Genomic DNA, 22,532 nt, shown 5'->3' on the forward strand with positions numbered 1-22,532 from the left:
TAATACACTAAATCTAAATGACCCGGCGTTATCGATTAGTCACCTCAATTTTGATCTCACCATTTTCACCTCCAACGTTTTTACTAGAGCGAATAATTTCCGAAATTAATACTAAATTCCATTAATTGGACCAGTGAGTTAGCGACTAAGTTAACAGTCAAACGAGAAAATTGTGTCTAAAGAGTAGTGCCAAAATAAAATCGATTCTGCGTGTAAATAAAAGTAAATGGCGGCAGCTAATAAAAACAACCAATTTTGCCACACTTCTTACTGCCTTCTTATAATAAACTGCCACCGATTCAGTTAAACAGCTTAAAATTTTGAATGTGTGTGAATGGGAGAGCAACTTAGAACATGACTGACAGTTGCAACTAAATAGCTGTAGCCTCAAAATTAGAATAGCTATAGCCTCAAAGCATTAAATATAGCGGGCGGGAAGATTGCCGGAAAATAGCCGCCGTTGACGCGCTTGATGCACATCGGGATTGAAATAGAAAAATAAAGAAGAGACGAATTTACTGAATGTTTTTTTTCTGTGTCAAAAAGTTCACTAAATTGGCGGGCAGTTTCGGTTAGATTCTAAAACTATACTCAATTCAGCTTCTAAAATGAAAGCTAATAAGCTTAATACCAATATCAGTTAGCAAACACTCTATTGAACTTTGATAACTTAATTATCAATGACTTAAAGACTGGGCTTTACCGGTTTATCGCGTCTCTTTTGATTTTGCTCTTTTGACTTTGACCGTAGTCACTATATTGTGTAATTCAATGCATGAAAGAATTTAAAATCCATTCAGTTGAAACAATGGGTGAAGTAAGTCAGAAGTCATACGTGAAAATCGTGCACGTAATCTTATGAACGTGACCAAAAGGTAAAGCAAATTAAAAAACATAGCAGGACAAGTCCCGACGAACAATTCAAAAAACTTTCATTGACTAAACAAAAAACTAGACCTAGTAGGGACTATGAGTGAACTGGGAAAACCATTTCTACAAAAAATCAGATTAAAAAATATATAAAAAAACAGAAAATCAAAGTTAAAATGCAGCATGTGAACAAAAAACCACCAGCGAAAAATGAAATTTGTTTTAAACAAAAAACAAGGCGTAGAATGAACCAATGAATGGATTGGGAAAACCATTAAGAAAAAAATACGATCCAAAAATCGAAAAAAAAAACCATTAAAAATGAAAGTTAAATTGCCGCATTTGAACAAAAAATCACTAGCGAGAAAGCGAATTTTGTTCAAACACTGTTTTCTCGCTCTACTTTAAAATTGGAGTTTAAAAATTTCACGCCACAAAACCACTCGATTTTTCGCTCCACTTTCTGTTTCGGTGTGACCAAAATAACTACTCCAATTTGACGTAAAAAATCATGACAATGTGTGAACAGATCTTAAAAAAAACAGCGCACCAATCCAATTCAAATTCTTTGAATTGTAAAAAGAAGAGCGCATAAATAATAGCCGTTTGAGAGGCTGACGGCGGCTATTAAAAAAAGACCAACGAAGAGAAATTTCAGTGTCTTATACTAATTACCCAGATGTCATATTTTGATTTAGAAGAAAATGTGCCTGTTGTTTATACCAGCCGCCCTCGAATAAACTTTGATTTGAATGATATATGCTCAATTTTTATCTCCTAAAATTTAAGTAAGCAAAATTTAATTGAGAGATGTCATTCTGAGTGATGACAAAATACATGGAATCAAAAACTATCCATAATAATAGTTGAAAATGCCGCTACGCACACTATTCGCTACGTCAAATGACGCTACGTCAAGTATAAGTTGACCTTATCTCTTTCAATTGAAAAAAAGTAAAAACGAGGCAAGTTGTTTTTCAGAGTGAAGTGCCGTGTGAACAAATATTTAACCACACGAACGATTATAAAACTCACTCACAAAGGAGTGCAAAATGACAAGGAAATCACAAAAAGCAGATAAAAATCACAAAAAGCAGATTAAAAGAAATCATGACGTCATATTGTCATAACAAAAATCTTAACGGAGAAAAATAGACCAAGACAAGGCCATTAATATTTTGCAATTACCTCCACTAAAAACGCAAGACTCACAAATCAAGGGTGAAAATGTCGATAAGTCAAAATGTTCACGCAATTTGCAGAAAAAGATAAGCATGACAGCAATAAATTCTTTACTTCGTTCGAGAGCAATTATTAAAAAAAACAATTCAATTGTTTTAGAGTCTAACTTTTGAAGGGCGTGCTACAAAACGTTTCTCGTAGAGAAGAAAATCAAGCCGAAATCAAAACAAACTATGGTTCAAATTGCCTTATGACTATTGCTCATGACTAAATGGAAATTCTTTTCTCCTGCGGAGAAGCAAGAAGCTTTTTCTCCGTTGCGATAAAACTATCAGCGATATATCGATTGCTAATTTTACTTAACATTTTCACTTCAATAAATATTTCAAGCTATTGAATTGAGCATATTCTGTAAAATAGCGGGCAGATTACCAAAAAAAGCCGCGATAGGTTTGTAGATATGCAGTCACAAAAATAGAATGAGCAACCGACCAAAAAAGGAATCTTCTCTTCTTTTTCAATAATTACTCAGATCTTATATTTTAATTACGAATCTGTACAACTTATTGCTGTTTCTATTAGCTGCTCTCAAAAAGCTTCAAATATAGTGACACACCCTTAGTTGACCATTTGTTCTTGCATCAGAGAGAGAGAGAGAGGGAGAGACAGAAGAAAATCACATGTAGAATTTATGTATAAATGGCCGAAAGAACCCACAAAAAGCAGATTTTAAGTGATCGTGACATCAAATGGTCGCAACAAAGATCTTAATTAGGAATTAAAAAAGTAGAAAGACAGTCTCTTATCAGCCTCATGATGAAAGCAGCCTTCGATAAATATTTAGACCACATAATATTATTTATTAGACCGAATTTCAAAAAAAAAACATAACATTGGGATTGCGAAGCAACAATCGAAATTTTTTTTCTTAACCAAGTCTCAAAGTCAAAAAAAAATCGTTAGCTACAAAACGAAACATTATATAGCTGTCAGATTGCCGGAAAACAGCCGCCGTTGACGCGCTTGACAAGAATTTTTTCCTCAGTTTCAAAAAGTGTTCTAATTCGGTGTGCAGTTTCAGTGACATTCCAGTTTAATTCCTAAACATTAGGAATTAAAAAAGTAGAAAGACAGTCTCTTATCAGCCTCATGATGAAAGCAGCCTTCGATAAATATTTAGACCACATAATATTATTTATCAGACCGAATTTCAAAAAAAACATAACATTGGGGTTGCGAAGCAATAATCGAAATTTTTTTTCTTAACCAAGTCTCAAAGTCAAAAAAAAATCGTTAGCTACAAAACGAAACATTATATAGCCGTCAGATTGCCGGAAAACAGCCGCCGTTGACGCGCTTGACAAGAATTTTTTCCTCAGTTTCAAAAAGTGTTCTAATTCGGTGTGCAGTTTCAGTGACGTAATTCAGCTTCTAAACTGTTAGCCAATAAGCTTAATGTTAGCTAGCAATCGCTCTCATGAATTTTGATAATCTAATGCACAATGACTAAATGACCGGTCTTTATTGGTTTATCCAATTTCTGTTGATTTTGCTCTTTTTACTTAGACAGTATTCACTAAAATGCGTGATTCAATGCGTGAAAGAATTTAAAACCCATTCAGCTGAAAGAGCAAGTGAAAATCGTGACTATGTAAAACAAAAAAAAACGTGACCAAAAGGTATAAAGAATTAAAAAAAGAGAGCACCTAAACAATAGCCGTTGGGAGGCTAACATTTGCTCTTAATCATTAAAATGATGAAACTTAGTCTGAACCGAAAACCATTGAGATCTATCAAAACCGAAATCAAGGAACTATAGAGCAAATAGATCAACAAACACGGTGAAAACTCAAAAATCACTTCTATTTTACATCAAATGCTCCCATTAGCTACTAACTGAAAACATGAGACAGCTTCAGTTCAGACAACTGCAGTTTGCTCAATCAGAAAGTATATAAGACCTGCCATTATTGAAACAAAGTAACAAAAGCAACCACTTACTGATAACCAAGTACAAGAAGCCGGCAAAATCAGAAAACGCTGATAATGTTGAACAAAGCATGTCAAGTAGTAGAAACCGCTATGAATGAAGTGAGAAAATAAAACAGATCAATTCAAAACACATTAGAGAAAAAATGATAACTGTCACTCGCGGAAATAAATGATAGAGCAACGAAAAGAACTTATAAACGCGCAATACTAAAAAAGCACTTTTGAAAACAAGTACTGTCATAGTTGTTAAAGCCGTTAGAAATTCAAACCATTGAAAAATTTTAAATATGCCTCATCAGGGAGCTAACGAGAGGTGCTATTAATGAAATTAAGTGATAACTTTTTAACGAAAAGTAGCGTCGAATTCATAAAAACCGTTAGATAAGAAATCAATCCGATAAAGAGCTTTAATTATGCCTCATTATAGCACTAATCAGATCGGTCATTAAAAGATTAAGAGAAGAAATGCTATAGAAAAACATGCAAATCTTACAAGTTCACTGGTAATTTGTTCACTGGCAAGTTCACTAGTCAAATTGCCGTCCATGTTTATTACTACAGACTAGTAGGGAGTTTCCCCTTTTCACCAGTTAATGACACAAAGGTTGGCCGAAATCGCAATTATACAAGGTCCTTCCGCTCCACCCGAGCATGACCAGGAATCGTACTTTTCAAAATAAGCGAGCAACAAAATTGCTATCTTCAGCTCTGATCGAGAATCAATATTGGAATTTTCTACTTTGCGGCCGAATTTTTTCCACAATAATGCTAGACCACAAATAATCCCATTCTAGAAACATTCAGCCCAAGCATTGGGCACTATTTACTCTTAAAATCTGTTAGGTTTTTTAAAACCGGTTCTGATTTATTTATACCAATATTTATGTAAATCTGTTTTAAAGCATACCAAAAGTCAGATACCAACTCTCTGATATCCGCATGATGACTATCATGCTAAAAATGTTTTAGTCGAAATTTTTTATGATTAAAAATGAAATAGTTGACCCCATGCAACATCAATGTAGCGCAATCGTTCAATCTCCTCATTAAGTTACCATAACTGTTACTTTAAGAAGATGGAACTTGAGAATAGATAGCACAACTCATCCGATGTTTCAATAGGTCCCAAAAAGGCTCTCCTGCTTTTAAAATTTGTGCCAACAATTGCATTTCTGACGCCATAAAACTTCATATTGTAAATGATACCGTCGCTGCAGAGTATACAGATACAGACTCCGGGGCAGGAGAGTGCTGTTATATTTTCACTGAAGTTCCACATAAACGAGTGGCGATCCCGATACACATTTTTCATAAGATCTTAGATGGTTCTATGACTGTGCCAGTTTCAACAGCAACGCTGTTGCCATAAACCTTTAGACTTAACTCAATCAAATTTTAAGAAAAATGTTATTAAGACATTGCCTTCTGAAAAGCGTCATCACAAGCACTCGAAAACAAATTTCTTTAGTTGATTTCGGAATAGCGTAGATGTGCAGCGTAGATGCGAAGGCAACACTTTCCATTTTTTAGGACCTATAGCTGAAAATACTCGACTTCAAAAGAAATGCGCGCCTTCTGTGACTTCAGTTTCCACAAGTATTCAGGACATTTCTGGTTGTTCTTATCCAGCATACATTTCAAATATATGGTAAATAAGGGTTGTAGCAAAACTTTTAAACTAGAATTAGAATTTTGAAGTCAATTCCCTGAAAAATTGGCTTCCGTAGGTTGAATATAAACCTGCAAGACGAATTTTGTTTTCCCTGTTATTTTAGTTTGGATCCTACAAAACAGCATCTCGAGGGTTAAGCCGCCGTGTTTGGAAAGTGTCCACAGTTGCAGGGACCAACAAAATTTCACTTTTCATGTTACTATGTATTTCATGAAACAGCATTTTTGTCCCAAGATACAAAGTTTTGTAGTTCATTCGAGTCATATAGATCAAGCTTTTAGTTCGGTAACCTAATAGAATGTTTTCATCTAACGCTAATTAAATATACAGCCGAGAAACTAAATTAGTAAATCTCAAAATTGCTCAAGTTTTTCAATGGCAGGTATCTTAAAATGAATAACTCCGATTGAATTTTCAGATGTATTGTTGCATCAATATTCGATTTACAGTTCTAAGATGAAAAATCTTTTTGACTTTCAAGCACTATACCAGGAAGTTAAATCATTTTTAGAATTTTTTAAAAATATGGCTCCGTTACTCATTTTTATTGACCGCATAATCTTCATTTAAACTGAATATAGTTGTCTTGAGCCTTCTAGGCATTGCCGTTTAATAATTAAATAAAATATAGGAAAGCCATCGATATTTACAACTAATATTTCGTCACATGCGCACTTGATTCTGGCTGTCTCAAGTTATTAGAACCACGAATTCTAGATCACACTGTCATATCAGAATATATCCGTGTGGCTTTCTTTGGTTATTGCAGATACCTTAAGCTTAGGCAGGCTATCCTGACCTCGTAGTAGAGTGGGGGAGGGGGTGGAGTACAAGCCACCTAAACTTGCCTTTTATTTACACCTTGAATTTACGCCCACACGGCAGAATTCAAGAGCGGGGGGAGGAGGCGTCGAAAACTTGCCTTTCGCACCATGAACTTAAGACTCCTTAACAATTTCTGTGAAACGCATTCTTAGTCCAGTAAGGTTTTTAGAGAACTGCGAACTATTTACCCTCGGGCTTTACCAATCTATCCCTGTTTCTCAAGACGAAGTACCACGAAAGTCCGTTGGTCAAGCAAAAATCGGTAGAACCTGACTGATTAGAGCAATTAATTTAATTTCTTTTATGAGCCATTAATAAAGGTGGTAATATATGGAGAATCTGTCGTTGTGCACGACATTGATCATTTCATGAAGGAGTAAAACACAACCTCAATTGTCGGTTCTCGTAATAGCAAGCAGCGTTTCCATCTGGCATGAAAACAGCCAACAGTTTTCCTTTGACTTTGTCAGTGAATACAAGGAACTGTCGTCTCTTCGACCCTGGGCCATCTTCATCTGTTCTAACTGTTCTTCCTGCTTCGGACAAGGGCCCACCCAAGCCAGTTGCAGTTGCAGTGTCAAACCCGCCCATGTACCCCGGGTCAGTTACAGCCGTACCCGCTTGACCTGAGAACAAACTTACTGCTAGTGACGCGAGGTTTGTAGCGGATTAAACTTACCTTTATTTTATATTCAGAATTAGCTGAGCTAGAGGCACAATAGTGCAAATAAAAGCAAGAGTCTACTGCTCTTCACGTGAGGCTTTCACAATTTTGGTTTGGGCTATTTGATGAATTTTAATCCCCTTCTGATGTCTTGTTTGGCGCAGAACTCGGGAGGACCCGGGAGGGACAAGTTGATATAAGAAATAACAAGGAAGCTCGTTAATCTACGTCCACACAGTGTTCCGACCCCGTTCATCCCCATTTTGATTTAATTGTCGAAAAAAACTTGTATATCAGTTAAAAAACCGTTATAAAACTCAAACCACCAAAAACGATTAATGTCGCATTAGAGGACCAATGAAACCTGAACACAAATAGAATTTTTGAGACAAAATAGCTTTATAAAAGTCATAACAATCATCAGCTTTCGACTAAACCAAACACTAGACAGACTCACATGTAACTCCATAGGAAACTACCGGGACTTGTAATAAGTGAGAAAGCCATAAAACCAAAAAAAAAACAAACACAGGCAAAATTCACAAACAAACTAATAAAACAGTGTTAAAGCCATTATAAACAACCTAATAACTAAAAAAATACATATATTCTCAATTACGCCCCATTTGGATATAAAAATCTACTGTTTTTAAAGGGGCTACGTAAAAAAAAACAAATTCAACCACAAATATTGACCAGTATCAAAAATTCCTAGTTCTTTATGAAAACTCAAGCTTCAAAGTCATAAAAGAATCAGTTAGAACACAAACACCAGCAGAGTAAATTGATTGCTTCACAGGCATTTGGAGAGGATCTGTCCTCAATGCTAATAATCTACAAGTTAGCAAAAAATGAACAAAAAGGACAAAGTTCAATACTACATGAAATCGCTGAATACAAATACAACAACTGAATACAATAAAAAACATTAGCCATCAATTGAAGGTAACAAATAAGTTAACTTATACCTCCATAGGAAGCCATTGCGACCTGACATTATTCAGAATTTAACATAATTAAAAAGTACACCAAATACAGGGTGAAATAGAAAACCCTTTAAAACTTGGGAGAAATGTGTCGAAGCCATTTACACCATAACATACTTTTTTGATGGAAACAAGTAAATTGAAAGCATAACCATTCGGATAAACATATAAAAGTCTAAAATATCAAGTTATAATTAAGCGTTATTTATTATAAAGTAAATATAATGATCACACTTGATTCCGTACGTGCTTCTGAAAAATAAATTTAGAAATGACTTTCAAGTATTTTCTCAAAATGATCGAAAAAGAAATGCAATTCAAGGCTCTAAATCGTGAGAGCAAATTACTCCATTTGTCAACGCTTTAAAGTATCAGAGATTTTCTACTCTATTTTTCTCTTCCTTTTTGTGTTGTTTTTAGTTTCTGGTTAACATTTAGGCGGTTGGTAAAATTTTCCAAGTGTTTAGATAGACCCCATGACGGTATATCTGTTTTTAATTTTACGATGCTAACTAGTGAGATGAATAGTTAAGCTGACAAGAACCGATCTTCGAAAAGATGACACGACATCTATCAAAATTCCGGTGTAAATAGCAAACTTTTATACCCAAATCAATTTGACTATTCAGGCGCTGTATATTTTTAGGAAATAGAATCTGAGTAAAATTTCACTGAATGACTGAATGTGAAAGCAATATTGACAACATCTATTCTAACAAACAAAGGATGTCATTCCTCACAAGATGAGGACGAATTCCATTCGGTATTTTACTCGACGCTGAATTCGGGATATTTTGAAATGATAACAAGGCATCAAATTGTATACCAGGGTAACAGCAGCTTGTCAAATTTGGTATACTAACCCTTGAAAGCAATATCTGGTTTATGTTCCAAATTGTAAAATACAATTTTCTCTTTCTCTGCATACAGAAGCAGCTGATTGTTGTTCAAATAAAAATCGGTTTCTTCCATAACTACCAGCTTTTTCCAAAATTTTCTCTCTCAAACCGGCAGATCTATCATTTGCAAACTGAACAACGTCAAAATGGCCTTTAATTTGTTTGTAGAAAGCATTAACATATTAAAGAAAAATTAGATGTCCGAGAACTGTACCTTGTGGAGTATCATGATTAATAACCAAGCTTTCTGAAAACACGATGCCAACTTCGACGCATTGAGTTCTTTTACTCAAGAAATCCTTGAGAAGTAAAAAGTTTGACAAGCAATTATTAAAATTTTTTGATCTTTCCAAAAGAAAAATCCTGCAAGAGTGCAATGAAAGCTTGTGAGATCTAACAAATGGTTCTGTAGGGTAAAGCGTCTGTAGAGGACTTAAAAGTTTGAAATCCAAAATAATTCCTGATCAAACTATCACTTTTTGTGAGGTACGCTAGTAACTGTTTAAGAACTCCTTCAAAAAAGCTAAGACGTCCTTCGAAAAGCGGGACAAATGTTGGTGTTGCGGATATAGTACAATTTTTCAACATGGTTGTTGGTCCTTCAAGAGAATTGGTGCCACATGTGCAAGCCTGAAAAAAGTAGAGTGAAAAATACGTACCATTGGTACGCTCCTTAAAACTGAACTTGTATGTGGGTAGCAATAGCGTATATTGCTGCTTTCAACGCCCAAGCATTCATAGTCCGGTCTAGGAGCTTTTGTTCACCAAACCTTCAATATCTTCAAGTCAAATTCAGGAAATAAAAACGATTGCAACTTTGTTCAATCTGTTCATTGCTTAAAGGGATAACTTAACCTTTTAAATAGATCTATTTCAATGAAAACTTTTTAAAAAGCGTTGCAAACGGATACTTCATTATTTTGATACGATTATCCACAATTTCCCTAAAACTGGCGCTGTTCTTATTTCTACTACATATAGTGTTCTCAATGATATTCAATTTCTAATCCCATGCTCCAGATTGTTTGCAGAGCTTGTGAATGCTAATGCTTTGCCGCTTAGTTCCCTATCATGTTAATTCCTAAATTTTGTATAAGACAAGAGTGAAACATTACTTTGTCTCAGTTTAAATTGTTTGAAAATTGATTTTTTTCAATTCCATTTTTTTAAATTCTGTTGCTATCAGCGGATTTTCTAATAATTTTTGCAGAACTACAAACCAATATTGTCTCTATTGGCCCGTGGCTTTCAAGTACTTTTAGAAAAATACTGTTGAACGAAGTGAACGTTTCCTAACAGTCGTCTTATTGTGTGCCAATCCGTGCGAGCCTGGTATCTGTTGAATTTTTCGTCTCGCCACTTTTCTTTTTCTGTTCCTTCTTATGAAGTAGGTATAATCTTTTTGAGTCAGCTGGACATTGATTTTTTTGTAATAAAACCCCTGTGTTTACAAAAAGAGTGCGAAAACAATTTAAAAACAGCCAGCGTCCAAGAACAATTCAAATTCTTTTTGATTATAGAGATACACAACGAGACAAAAACTGGCCTTGCTATCACTGCGCATCTATTAAACAACCGCAACTATTCCAAATCTTAAAAAAATACAAAAATTGGCAAAAAAAACCTATAAATGATACATTGTGAAACAAGAATTGATTTTTAAATTAGTGAAGTCCGGCAAAATTTTAACTTCAGAACACTTTCTTAGCCAGTGGAAGTAAAAGTATCCCTCATCTGAGAACAATGTGATCGTGTCATCAGATTTTAGTTCTCTACTTCCGGCAAATTTGGACAAATTGGGCTAAAGAAGCATGTTTTGTGACATTTTTCAATTTTTAACTTACAAAAATTTAGTCAACCATAACCGACTAACGTCGGGCGAATTGCTCTCAAACGACCGGCGGGCGGTTGTCAGCACCTAGCCACTGTTTAGTGAGGTTAGCTTTCGCTTGATTGAATAGGCGTGAGGCTAGGGTAATAGACGATATTATCACGCCACATAACAGCCGCTGAAGTCAACAAAAGAGTTAAGGTGAGAGAGAGAGAGAGAGTGCGAGGTAAAACGTGAGCGAGAAAGAGAAGGAAAGAAACGCCAACCAACACACACACACAGAAAAAGAGAGAGAGCTAGAAATTTTTTCCATGAGATTCTAGCCTTGTTAGTAACTAAATCATATAAAAAACTGAAAGTGCAAAATTCAGAAGAAAACTTTCCACATTTCGTAGTGACGAAAATGTTCAAAGAACATTTTTTGCCTCTGGATTTTTGTCATCTAACCCATCTGCAAGACTTAAAAAGCTTCGTTGGCCAGCATTAATCGTTAAACTCAAAAACTGCAAATAATAAGTTTTATTAAAAAATCGATAAAATTTGTGATATTAAAAAGCTCAAAACTATTCTATCGCAATAAAAATTGTTCAGTAACCTATTATCAAAGCCTATACGAGGTTTCTTGGGGCTGGAAGAACTTAGATAATGACAAATTTTGAAAAATTTGAAAAAAAATTCAAGTTTTATCCAACAATTGCTAAAAATCGTGATGTTCAAATGTTGAAAAACATTCTATTACCACTAGAAACTATGCAGCAACGTATTATCAAACCCTTCAGGAGGTTGTCTGAACCCTGAGGCTGAAAAATCTTGAATAATGAAAATATGTCAAAAAATTTTAAAAATATAGCAATTTTTGTCAAAAAAATGCTAAAATTCGTGATGTTTAAATCTTGAAAATGATTCCATTACTTCTAGAAACTACATAGTAACCTAATATTAAACCCTTGACTCTTGAGGAAGTTCCTTGGCTCTTGGGGCTGGATAAACCTAAAAAACGACAAAAACTTTCAAAAACATTGAAAAAATTTGCAAAATTTATCAAAAAAAAGCAAAAAATTCGCAGTGTTGAAATGTTGAAACCATTGTATTACCACTAGAAACTATTCAATAACCTATTATCAAATCCTAGAGTGGATTCCTTGACACCTAGGGCTGCTAGGGCTGAAAAAACTTAAAAAACTGACAAAAATTTTCAAAAATCTGAAAAAAATTGTGAAAATTAGTATAAATTTGCGTTTTTAGCTAGCGGTTGTTCGTCAGTAGCTAGCCACGGGTGGGGGGAGGGCGCCGATGGGGGTGGCGACAGTCGGGTGGGGGTGGGGGGCAACAGGGCGGTGGGGGGGCAATAGTGGGGGGGGGGTCAGCAGTGGGGGGGGTGGGGAGTCTTATACAGTTTTGGAGTCTTATACTTATGGTGTGAACAGCGGTTCTTCAACCTCTAAGAACCGCTGTTCACACCATAAGTATAAGACTCCAAAACTGTTTGAGCTGAAACAGAGCTAAAAGGCTCTAAGAGCACTTAATGCCCGCTGGGCGCTACCTGTTTATCCCGTTTTTGAGGACGAAAAGTCAAAAGCGTCAGACGAAAAATTGGTCAAGCGAAAAATCGCATAAAAAAAAGACCGACAGGACTAATATAATTGCTACAAACTTCGTTTGAGAGCAATTAAAAAGTTGGATCAAACCCTGCTCTATCTTTAAAACCAACAACAATTTTGTTACCAACTTTAAGATATTTTATCAAAATTAATGAAGTTTTAGCAAAAATTAAAAGCGGTGAACAAAAAACAGAGATGAGCAGAATGTTCACAAAACTTTAAACCTAACTCCTCGGAAGAAACAGAACTAAAAACCACTCACAACTCTCTGCGAAGAACACCAGTTGAGCATCAGTTAACCAATCAACCCTCCTCTCATCCCCCCCCCCCCACCGCCACTAAGGTGGAGTCGGCACAATCATGAAAGCTTCAGATACCTAGTTGTCAAACTAGACAGCTGGAAAGATCCTTTGCCTTGTTTTACAAAATATAAGTTAAACCTAAAATTACATAAAAAGTTTAATTTAAGTTAGCGGCACAAAATGATACATAGCTGGCAGATTGCCAGAAAATAACCGCAATAGCTTTGTAGATCTGCAGTCTCAAAAAAACAGTAAAGAAGACAGACCGAGAAAATTCGTCATTTCATTGAAGGCTGATATGTTATAATTTGATTAAAAATCTGTACAATTTTTTGCTGCCTCTATTAGCTGCCCTCAAACAACCTTCATTTAGAGTGACACACACCCATTTGACCTTATCTCTTTGAATTAAAGTAAATAAAAGCCAATTTCAAAGTGAGGAAGTCATTTTTGAGAGTAAGGTAAGTCGTGTGACCAAAAATTTAATCACGCGAACGAACAAAAAACTCGCCCCATTAAGAGCGAAAATGACGTCACGCACGCACTTCAGTTGAAATTGCATGAAGGAATGAACAAAAAGCAGATTTGAAGTGGTTGTGACGTCATATGGTCGTAACAAAAATCGCGACGACGAAATAAACGTAACAGGACAAGTCCTGACGTACAATTCAAAGAATTTTCATTGACTAAACAGAAAACTAGACCTAGAACGGACTATGAATGGATTGGGAAAACCATTTAGAAAAAAAATCCGATCAAAAAAATTGAAAAAACAGTAAAAATCAAAGTCAAATTGCCGCATGTGAACAAAAAACATAGCTGGCAGATTGCCAGAAAATAGCCGCAATAGATTCGTAGATCGGCAGTCTAAAAAAACAGTAAAACAGACAGACCAAAAAAATTCGTCTTTTCATTGAAGGCTGATCTGTTATATTTTGATTAAAAATCTGTATAAGTCATTGCTGCCTCTATTAACTGATCTCAAATAACCTTCATTTAGAGTGACACACACCCATTTGACCTTATCTCTTTGATTTAAAGTAAATAAAAGTCAATTTCAAAGTGAGGAAGTCATTTTTGTGAGTAAGGTAAGTCAAGTGTGACCAAAAATTTCATCACGCAAATGAACAAAAAAACACGCTCCATTAAGAGCGAAAAATGACGTTACGCACGCACTTCAGTTGAAATTGCATGAACGACTGAACAAAAAGCAGACTTAAAGTGGTTGTGACGTCATATGGTCGTAACAAAAATCGCGACGACGAAATAAACGTAACAGGACAAGTCCTGACGTACAATTCAAAGAATTTTCATTGACTAAACAGAAAACTAGACCTAGAACGGACTATGAATGGATTGGGAAAACCATTTAGAAAAAAAATCCGATCAAAAAAAATGAAAAAACAGTAAAAATCAAAGTCAAATTGCCGCATGTGAACAAAAAACATAGCTGGCAGATTGCCAGAAAATAGCCGCAATAGATTCGTAGATCGGCAGTCTAAAAAAAACAGTAAAAAAGACAGACCAAAAAAATTCGTCTTTTCATTGAAGGCTGATCTGTTATATTTTGATTAAAAATCTGTATAAGTCATTGCTGCCTCTATTAACTGATCTCAAATAACCTTCATTTAGAGTGACACACACCCATTTGACCTTATCTCTTTGATTTAAAGTAATTAAAAGTCAATTTCAAAGTGAGGAAGTCATTTTTGAGAGTGAGGTAAGTCAAGTGTGACCAAAAATTTAATCACGCGCATGAACAAAAAAAAACTCGCTCCACTAAGAGCGAAAAATGACGTTTCACATGCAATTCAGTTGAAGTTGCATGAACGAATGAACAAAAAGTGGCTGTGACGTCATATGGTCGTAACAAAAATCATGACGACGAAATAAAAAAAAGACAGCGCCCCAATACAATTCAAATTCTTTGAATTGTAAAAAACCAAGAGAAGGCCAATAATAGCCCCAGCTATCGCTGTGCGGCTATTAAAAAACCACTAGCGAGGAAGCGAACTTTTGTTCAAACACCGTTTTCTCACTCTACTTTAAAATTAGAGTGAAAAAATTTCACACTGCAAAACCACTCGCTTTCTCGCTCCACTTCCTGTTTTGGCGTGACCAAAATCACTACTCCCATTTGACTTCAAAATTCATGAAAATGTGTAAACAGATCTTTAAAAAAAGACAGCGCCCCAATACAGTTCAAATACTTTGAATTGTAAAAAAACCAGGAGAAGACCAATAGTAGCCCCAGCTATCGCTGTGCGGCTATTAATAATAATTTATCGTCCACTTTTAAAGAAATTGTATTCAAGATGACTTGCATGGATTGCGTATTCATTTTTGACATAAATTTGTTCAAAATATGAATGCATCAAAACTACAATAATTATGTACCATTGAGAGCCCTCAATGACATCAATAAAACTTAACAATTGAGGTAAAAATAACCGAATACAAAGCTCCGTGAAAACTTATTACCCGCTGTAGTCAAATTAGTCGTAGCCGTGATTCCACTTCTTTGACTTTTGTTGTCGTTGGTCGCAGCTCGACGACTGTTTGTAGTTCGTGATTGAGGCTTCGACTTTTTACCCGTTGCATTGGCTACAGCGAAGGGGTCTGGCGGTTTGATCTTAGGAGTCGACAAAATGAGAATGCATGGTCGTCCAGATGGGTAGAAGACAGTACCCGAGCCATCTTTGAATAGGACATAGAATAATTGTTTGGGATTGTCTAAGTAGTACTTCTGGATTGGTCCTTTATTCTAAAAATAGATCAAATTTCCAGGCTTGATTAAAATTATTTTTAAGATGGTAATTAACGCAAAAAGATTGATAGCGAAGAGGTCACACATCATAATGCACGTTTTAAAATATTCAATTTTAACCGAAGTATTCAGAAATGTTACTTACACTATTTCGACAAAATTTTCAGTTTGATAAAAAAAACTTCATCAAAATGAGGGACGATTAATTGAAAACTTCTGACCACTAATCTCTTTTTACCACAAGTACTTGCCTTTCGGAGTAAATCAGGACTGAATCGGAAAATTTTTCCAAAACTCATCAGTATTGATTCAGAGTCTGATCTTGTCCATTTGGCTCTGATATCCTGATTCAGACTATGAATGTTTTCTGATTCATATAAAAATATTGTGATCAAAAGACTGAATCATACTTTGAATCAGAAAAAAGTCAGGGTCTGATTAGAGTTTGAATCACATGTGAAGTACTGAAGCAATTAATTAAAGTAGAAAATTCTAAATTAAAATCTGTTACTATCACTTTAAGAGAACTCCCTTAGAATACCACTCCCCCCAAAAGTTTTCTTACAGGTATTCTGGCTGTTTCCAGCCCAATCTGCTGGTTGTCCAGTGTCTCCACTGTAACAGCACCATGTCTCCCCAATTTTGACACAGCTGTCTCCCTCTCATCTACAGGGTCAACAATGAATCCCTGCTCTGCGCACTTCTTAGAACCCAGGGAGAAGTTGATCACTTTCAGAGCTCGTTGGGCTGACAAAACAACAAGATATACTTCGTAAGGTAGTGAACTCTCTACCTCCCCCGAACCTGGTTTCCATTAGGACTGAATTAATCTGTTTTCGCATAATGGTCTGTAAGCTAATACAACCAGAAAAGAGGCCAGTCTTTTGATCGAAATTTAAATACACTATAAAAAACATTCAAAAATCAATTAACATAGCTGGCAGATTGCTAGAAAATAGCCGCAATAGCTTCGCAGATCTGCAATCTCAAAAAGTTAGTAAAAGAAAGACGAAAGAAGAATTTTTTCATTAAATGCTGAGATGTTATATTATGATTATGAATCTGTATAACTTATTGCAGCTTCTATTAACTGCTCTCAAATAACCTTCAATTAGAGTGAATACTCACTTGATCTGATCTATTTGAATTAAAGTAAAGAAAAGTTTATTTCAGTGAGGAGGACATTTTTGAGAGTGGGGTAAGTCACTTGTGACCAAAAAGTTAATAACGCGAATGAACAAAGAACTAGCTCCACTAAGAGACGTCACGCACGCAATTCCGCTGAAATTGCATGAACGAATAAACAAAAAGCAGATTTGAAGTGGTTGTGACGTCATATGGTCGTAACTAAAATCTCGACGAAATAAAAAAAAACATAGACGGAAGAATTCCGTAACCGACTCGAACCGTCGGAATTTCAACAGCGAAACCGTCAAACTAGCCAAAACCATTGTCTCTTTATTTGAAACGTTTACTTTTTGGCTCACATGTGATTTAAAAAAGTGGAAAAATTTGCACCGCAGTCATAAAGAGAAACATTTGATCTTTCCAATTTATTTGAAGGCAGATACTATTCTTAGAAAGTAAACTGAACTTTTCAAAAAAGGATACTAAAATTCAGGACAGAAAACACTCAATTTTTGGTTTTCGAGTCACTGCAATTCAGGCAAAAAAGATATACCGCTCTTGTTGCAGATTTAATAAACAAAATGAGCTAAAACGTTTGCGATTTAAAATTAATTGTTTAAAAGACAGAAAAGGACAAAATTAATCAAAGAGAAAAATTGCTTAAACCAAAACCGAAGCCCTAAGAATAATCACAGAACATAATAGTTAGTCAAGTAGCGGAGTTCCAGCAAATTCTCAGTGTTGCATTATATTAATTGAACTCAATTAATTGCAAACTAAAAAACAGGCGAAAAAGAAAAACTAAAAAGGCTAAAATCAATACATTTTGGTAACTGATAGAACAACCTATAAAAGAAGAGCCAATAAAACTATAGGGTATTGGGTTAATATTGGAAGGATACATGCTAGAATGTGAAGGAAACAGACACATTGTAAAAAACAGAAAAAAAAACTAAGTCTTGATTTAAAAACAATTTAAAAAAATGAAGTAGAAAACAAATACATTTCAGTATTAATTATGGAAGCTTAGATTAAATGGCCATCCTCCTGTATAGATATAAAATGTAAAAATTCACAGATTAGAAACTTAAAAATAAATTGCAAATAATGCCAAAAATTTCAAAATTGCAGTTATAAAAAAATATACCGAATTTCAAAGACTTAACACCAAAAAATTTCAATTATTCGTAAAAAGAAACTTAAAACCCAGACAGTGCGCAAGACTTTTTCTAGTGATTAAAATAAAAAACAAGGATAAAAAATTGGACAAAACTGCCGAAATCGGAGTAGAATGTGTACATTTGTGTAAGAAAAAAACCTCTCGTTATTGAGAGATGCATGAATTATGAAAGGGAATGGAAGTTGCCATATGCACTGATTTGCCATATGCACAAAAAAGTCCATATTAGGCTCTCAAAAACACTGTGGTATCAGTTTCAGAGGTTTCCACATTAACACAGAATCGAATAAAAATTATTTCCACAGAAAAACTAAATTAAAAGTTAAAAAAACAACGTGGCAATTTTACTCACTTTCGCTATCAGGTCAAAACCCGTCTCAACGAATAGCACTTCAAGAAAACCAATACTCCTCTTCGAGTTGTAAAAACCAAGAGAAGGCCAAAAATAGCCCCAGCTATCCTTATACGGCTATTAATAAATAACATGAAAGATAGTAATATTCTACAGAAGAGAGAAAAAAGATCCGATATCAATTTTAAAATGGCAACTTTTGAAAAGATGACGCATAAAAGATAAAAGTATCTAACAACTCGACAGCGCAAGCATCAAAAAGAACTTAGGTCTCAGTAAAAAAAAAAATGGAAAACTTTTTTTTGCTGTTCCCTCAAGTGATTATTTCTTCACACTCTTTTTTGAATAACCCTTAAAAAAACGTTTAACACAATTCAATTTCAAAAAAAACGATTCCCAAAACAAAAAGCAAGAGTACGAGGCTGAGCGTGACTTTGTGGAGAGATTTACTTCTTACTTTTCAAAAAAAAATCCTAATAGAAGCAAGTAAAATACGAAGCAATACTGGTTACTGCATCACATTATCAGTTAACTGAATTTAAAAAAAATCAATTGTAAGAAAGTTGAGAGCTTAAATAAGAAAAAATTAGAAAGTCCGTTGCAGCAGCAGGAATAACCAACAGGAAAAATCTTAAAGTTCTCAAATAATTTTGCTTGTTTTAAAAATCTAGACTATGTTGCTCTGATCTCAAGCGTCCAAAATTTGGCCAACTCTTCGGGTTTTCAATTCTCAAATGCAATAGGGGATATGTCGCTTTAGCATACGCGCCCACAGAAATCGACAAACCTTTCTTAAAAATATTGTTTGATTCTTCTCTTAAATCGAGAATTTTCTCTTAAATTTAAAAAAATGTTCAAATACTGCCTCTGTTGGATCAAACAGAGCACATAATAGAGTCCTAACTGTCCTCGAGATCCCATAGAATCCAGCTCCAAGACTCAGTTGCGGCCAAGTAAAATAACAGATCAATTAAAAGATACTAGATTTTCTAAGCTTAAAATTTCGCGCCTCATGGATACGTGATGTCTTTCCCTTAAATATTCAAATAAAGTGCTATAAATTAGTTCATATTCAGATAGATCTCAAGGCCATTACCAGTCTGTATTTCATCTAGGCCTGTAACCTCTTGTTTATGGTTACTGAAAACAACCGCAGATTGACATATTACAGATAAACATATAACGTATTTAAAAGCCTCAATATTTACCTTTTAAGTTCCGTAACGATCAATTTGTACATTTGGTAAACAACTTCCAGAAAAAATATGTACTTCGTGAAGTAACTATGCTGATAAAGTAGGTGCTAATACGGAAACTGTATATGTATTTAACAAACATCGAGACGTACAAAAAAAATGAAATTGCCCAATTTGAAGATCAGTAAATATTTGTGAAGGACCAATACAATTAGAGGTACAAATCTGCGGATACTACGATCCCCAGAACTTCGGAGAAACAGCCTGATAATCAGTTGTTTGAAAACCTCGATAATAATTTTGAAACTTTTGAATCTGTCATTGAAAACTTTGTTATAATTTTGATAATACAATTAAAGATTGAACTGGAAAACTTTGTTCAAATTCTAAGTTATAAAAGACACTGACAGAAGTATATGATAGCAGTAAAAAGCTAATAAATACAAGGCAACTAGTGGATATATCACGCTTTTGAACCGCTCAATAAAAGGCTATTACTAGCTAATTATACTCAAATTGTATTCACAAAAATTGCACTAGGAAACAACTTGTACAATGGCCATAATCCAAGTTGATTACTCCAAATATTAACCTTTAAAACAAGAAGAGAATAAATATTACAGTTAAATTATTATTATGTTTTCAAAGAAAAAGAAGAAACTTAAAATTTATACCAGAAAAATGTTGAACAACAAAAAACTTAAAAAAGAATTAATTACTTATAATAGTACATTCTTTTGAGTTTTTTGTCTTCTGCATATTGTCAATATTTATGACACTTTATGACACTTTTTTTTCGAACTTGTATAATTCAATATAGATTTTTAATATAACGTATCGACAATTTTATTATCACAACTAAATAATTAAAATACTTAAATAACATCCGCCACCTTCCAACATTTTCTTTCTTTCTTTTCATGTCCTATTTGAAATTTTTCAAACATTTTTCTTTACTCGCCTTGCCATAAAACTTGTAGTTTTTCATATAAAAATCAACAGCAGCCTCTAGGTGCTACAAAATGAGGTTTCTCTTTTTTCGCTACAGTTCGTCCACAAAGGGAAAAATTAACCGAAGGAAACAAACCCGGCTTCGCATAGATATTCCCACATTTTCTGAAAATTTCAAACATGTAAATTAATCTAATCACTTGGTTAAAGTTACATGTTAGAAATTTATAAATCAAACATTATTATTTTCCATTCCATAACAAACTAGGTTCAGATTTCTTAGGATAATTTAAATAAAAAAAGGAATTTGAATCCTGTTACTCTTCTGTCTATTGGAACCCCGGCGCTTCGTTTAAGTTTTTCTTTGTTAACTTTTGCTTAAAATTGGTCTTCGACGTATCTTTTTTTAGTTTTAATATTAAGTGTCTTCCATTTTCGAATAAAGCTTAAAATAAATTTAATGACACTCTTGTCATTTGGAGTTCTGCTGGAAGAATTCTAGTCTCTAGAAGATCTCTATTTGTATCGTATTTGGTTTTCATAGAGCAAACTTTTATGCACCAGTTAATCTGTTTGTTAACTCTGTCGATAGAGTAAGATGGTAAAATCTGAAAATCGCACTGAAATCAAAATGAGTCAATACAAGTGATTTAAAAAGATTTTTTTTGTTTTCAACGGTACTTGATGACGAACAACGCAAAAATAATATGATTGCTGAAGCCCTTTTAGTATTAACTTTCTTTAGTTGATCTTGGTATATCACTTTGCTATCAATTATTGTAAATATCTGCATTTTTCAGATGCTTCCAATCGGCGTCCTTTGAAAATGACATTTCGGATGATGGGAAATTTTTCAATCCTGAACACCATTAACTCCCTTTTTACATCATTTAAGGTTAAACTGTTTTGTTTTATATATTGATCTGCCTTGTTTAATGCATATTCAGCTTTTAGCTGTAAATTTGCTTCATTCTTTGCATGACATAGAATTGCTATTTCGTCGGCGAACTCTATTACATCACTATTCGTTGACGTCGTTGATCAAAATTCACTGAAGTCGTTGACATAAAGTATAAAATTTAAAGGCCCTAGACAGTTCCTAGAAAAAATGGTGCGTACAATCATCGGCAGCTTTTTATTCACTGAACAGCGTAAAGAATTGTAATTATTAGAACCGGTTTTGCATTTTTCTTCCACGCATTAAGGAGACGGTGTTTCACAGTTATAAGACCACGTAATTCCTTGGTCAACCATTTTTTTTGTTTCTTGGTACTACTTTCTACCAACTTCAAGGGTGCATGACAACTAAGAATAAGATAAAAAAAATTCGATGAATTTCAGAAACATTTCGTTCGGCCCGTTTATCTGGAATACTGGTGACCAATCTTGCAGCGGAATGTCACGATTGAAAATTGGTCTTGAATAATTACTGGTATTACGTATCAGAAATTGTATTTCCTCATGACTGTAATCTATCGTTGATATGCAATTGTGAAGTGATCAACTCCAAGAATCGACTCCAGAATATTGACTTCAAAACTTCATTGACTGTGAAAACATCAAGTGACTGTCTACTTTTTGCACCTAACAAGTTTATATTGTAATCTCCGTATATAATTAGATTGTCTGTATACGAATACACATTTGAGATTTCTACATTCAATTAATCCAGAAAAAATAGAAATACACTAGGGCAGTATGCTGCATTAATGGGTAGTTCTTCAGTAAAAGGCTCGCCAATTTCATTCCACATTGACTCAAAAAAACTTGGATTGATTATGATCAAATCATTTCTCGTTTTTATTGTGAACTGCTTGTAAACTTATTGTAAACCAGAAAATTGTAGGCAATAAACAACAGCTGGCCTTCTACAAATCGAATTTAAAAGTGTAACCAAGGGATATTAACACTCAATTTCGTAAAATCAAAAACCGATCATAGATGAAAAATCGGAGATACCGATACTGCCATTACAATCAGAATAGCCATGCGTATCTCAATGATCACTTCTTAAGGGACAACTAAAATATACAATCAAGATCTGTTAATAAGGAAAGGATCTTCAGTTTGCAACATATAAATTCAGCCAACTTAAAAAGATAAGAGAAAGAAAGCCGTGCCACTCACCATCAGC

The 22,532-nt window shown here is 34.5% G+C and overlaps 1 protein-coding gene across 1 annotated transcript in view; it reads right to left on the minus strand.

The window, feature by feature from the left end:
- The window catches only part of LOC142353910 (uncharacterized), a 55,016-nt gene that overhangs the window by 21,008 nt on the left and 11,476 nt on the right, over nt 1-22,532 (minus strand). Inside the window, exons 7-9 of the mRNA XM_075406140.1 lie at nt 16,157-16,338; nt 15,306-15,588; nt 6,930-7,167 (exon numbers count right to left, since the gene is read on the minus strand). Of these exons, the coding sequence (XP_075262255.1) occupies nt 6,930-7,167; nt 15,306-15,588; nt 16,157-16,338 (703 nt within the window). The remainder of the gene's footprint in view (nt 1-6,929; nt 7,168-15,305; nt 15,589-16,156; nt 16,339-22,532) is intronic.

The sequence above is a fragment of the Convolutriloba macropyga genome, chromosome 15 (genome assembly GCF_964194025.1).
Source record: "Convolutriloba macropyga chromosome 15, txConMacr16.3, whole genome shotgun sequence".
NCBI lineage: Eukaryota > Metazoa > Xenacoelomorpha > Acoela > Convolutidae > Convolutriloba > Convolutriloba macropyga.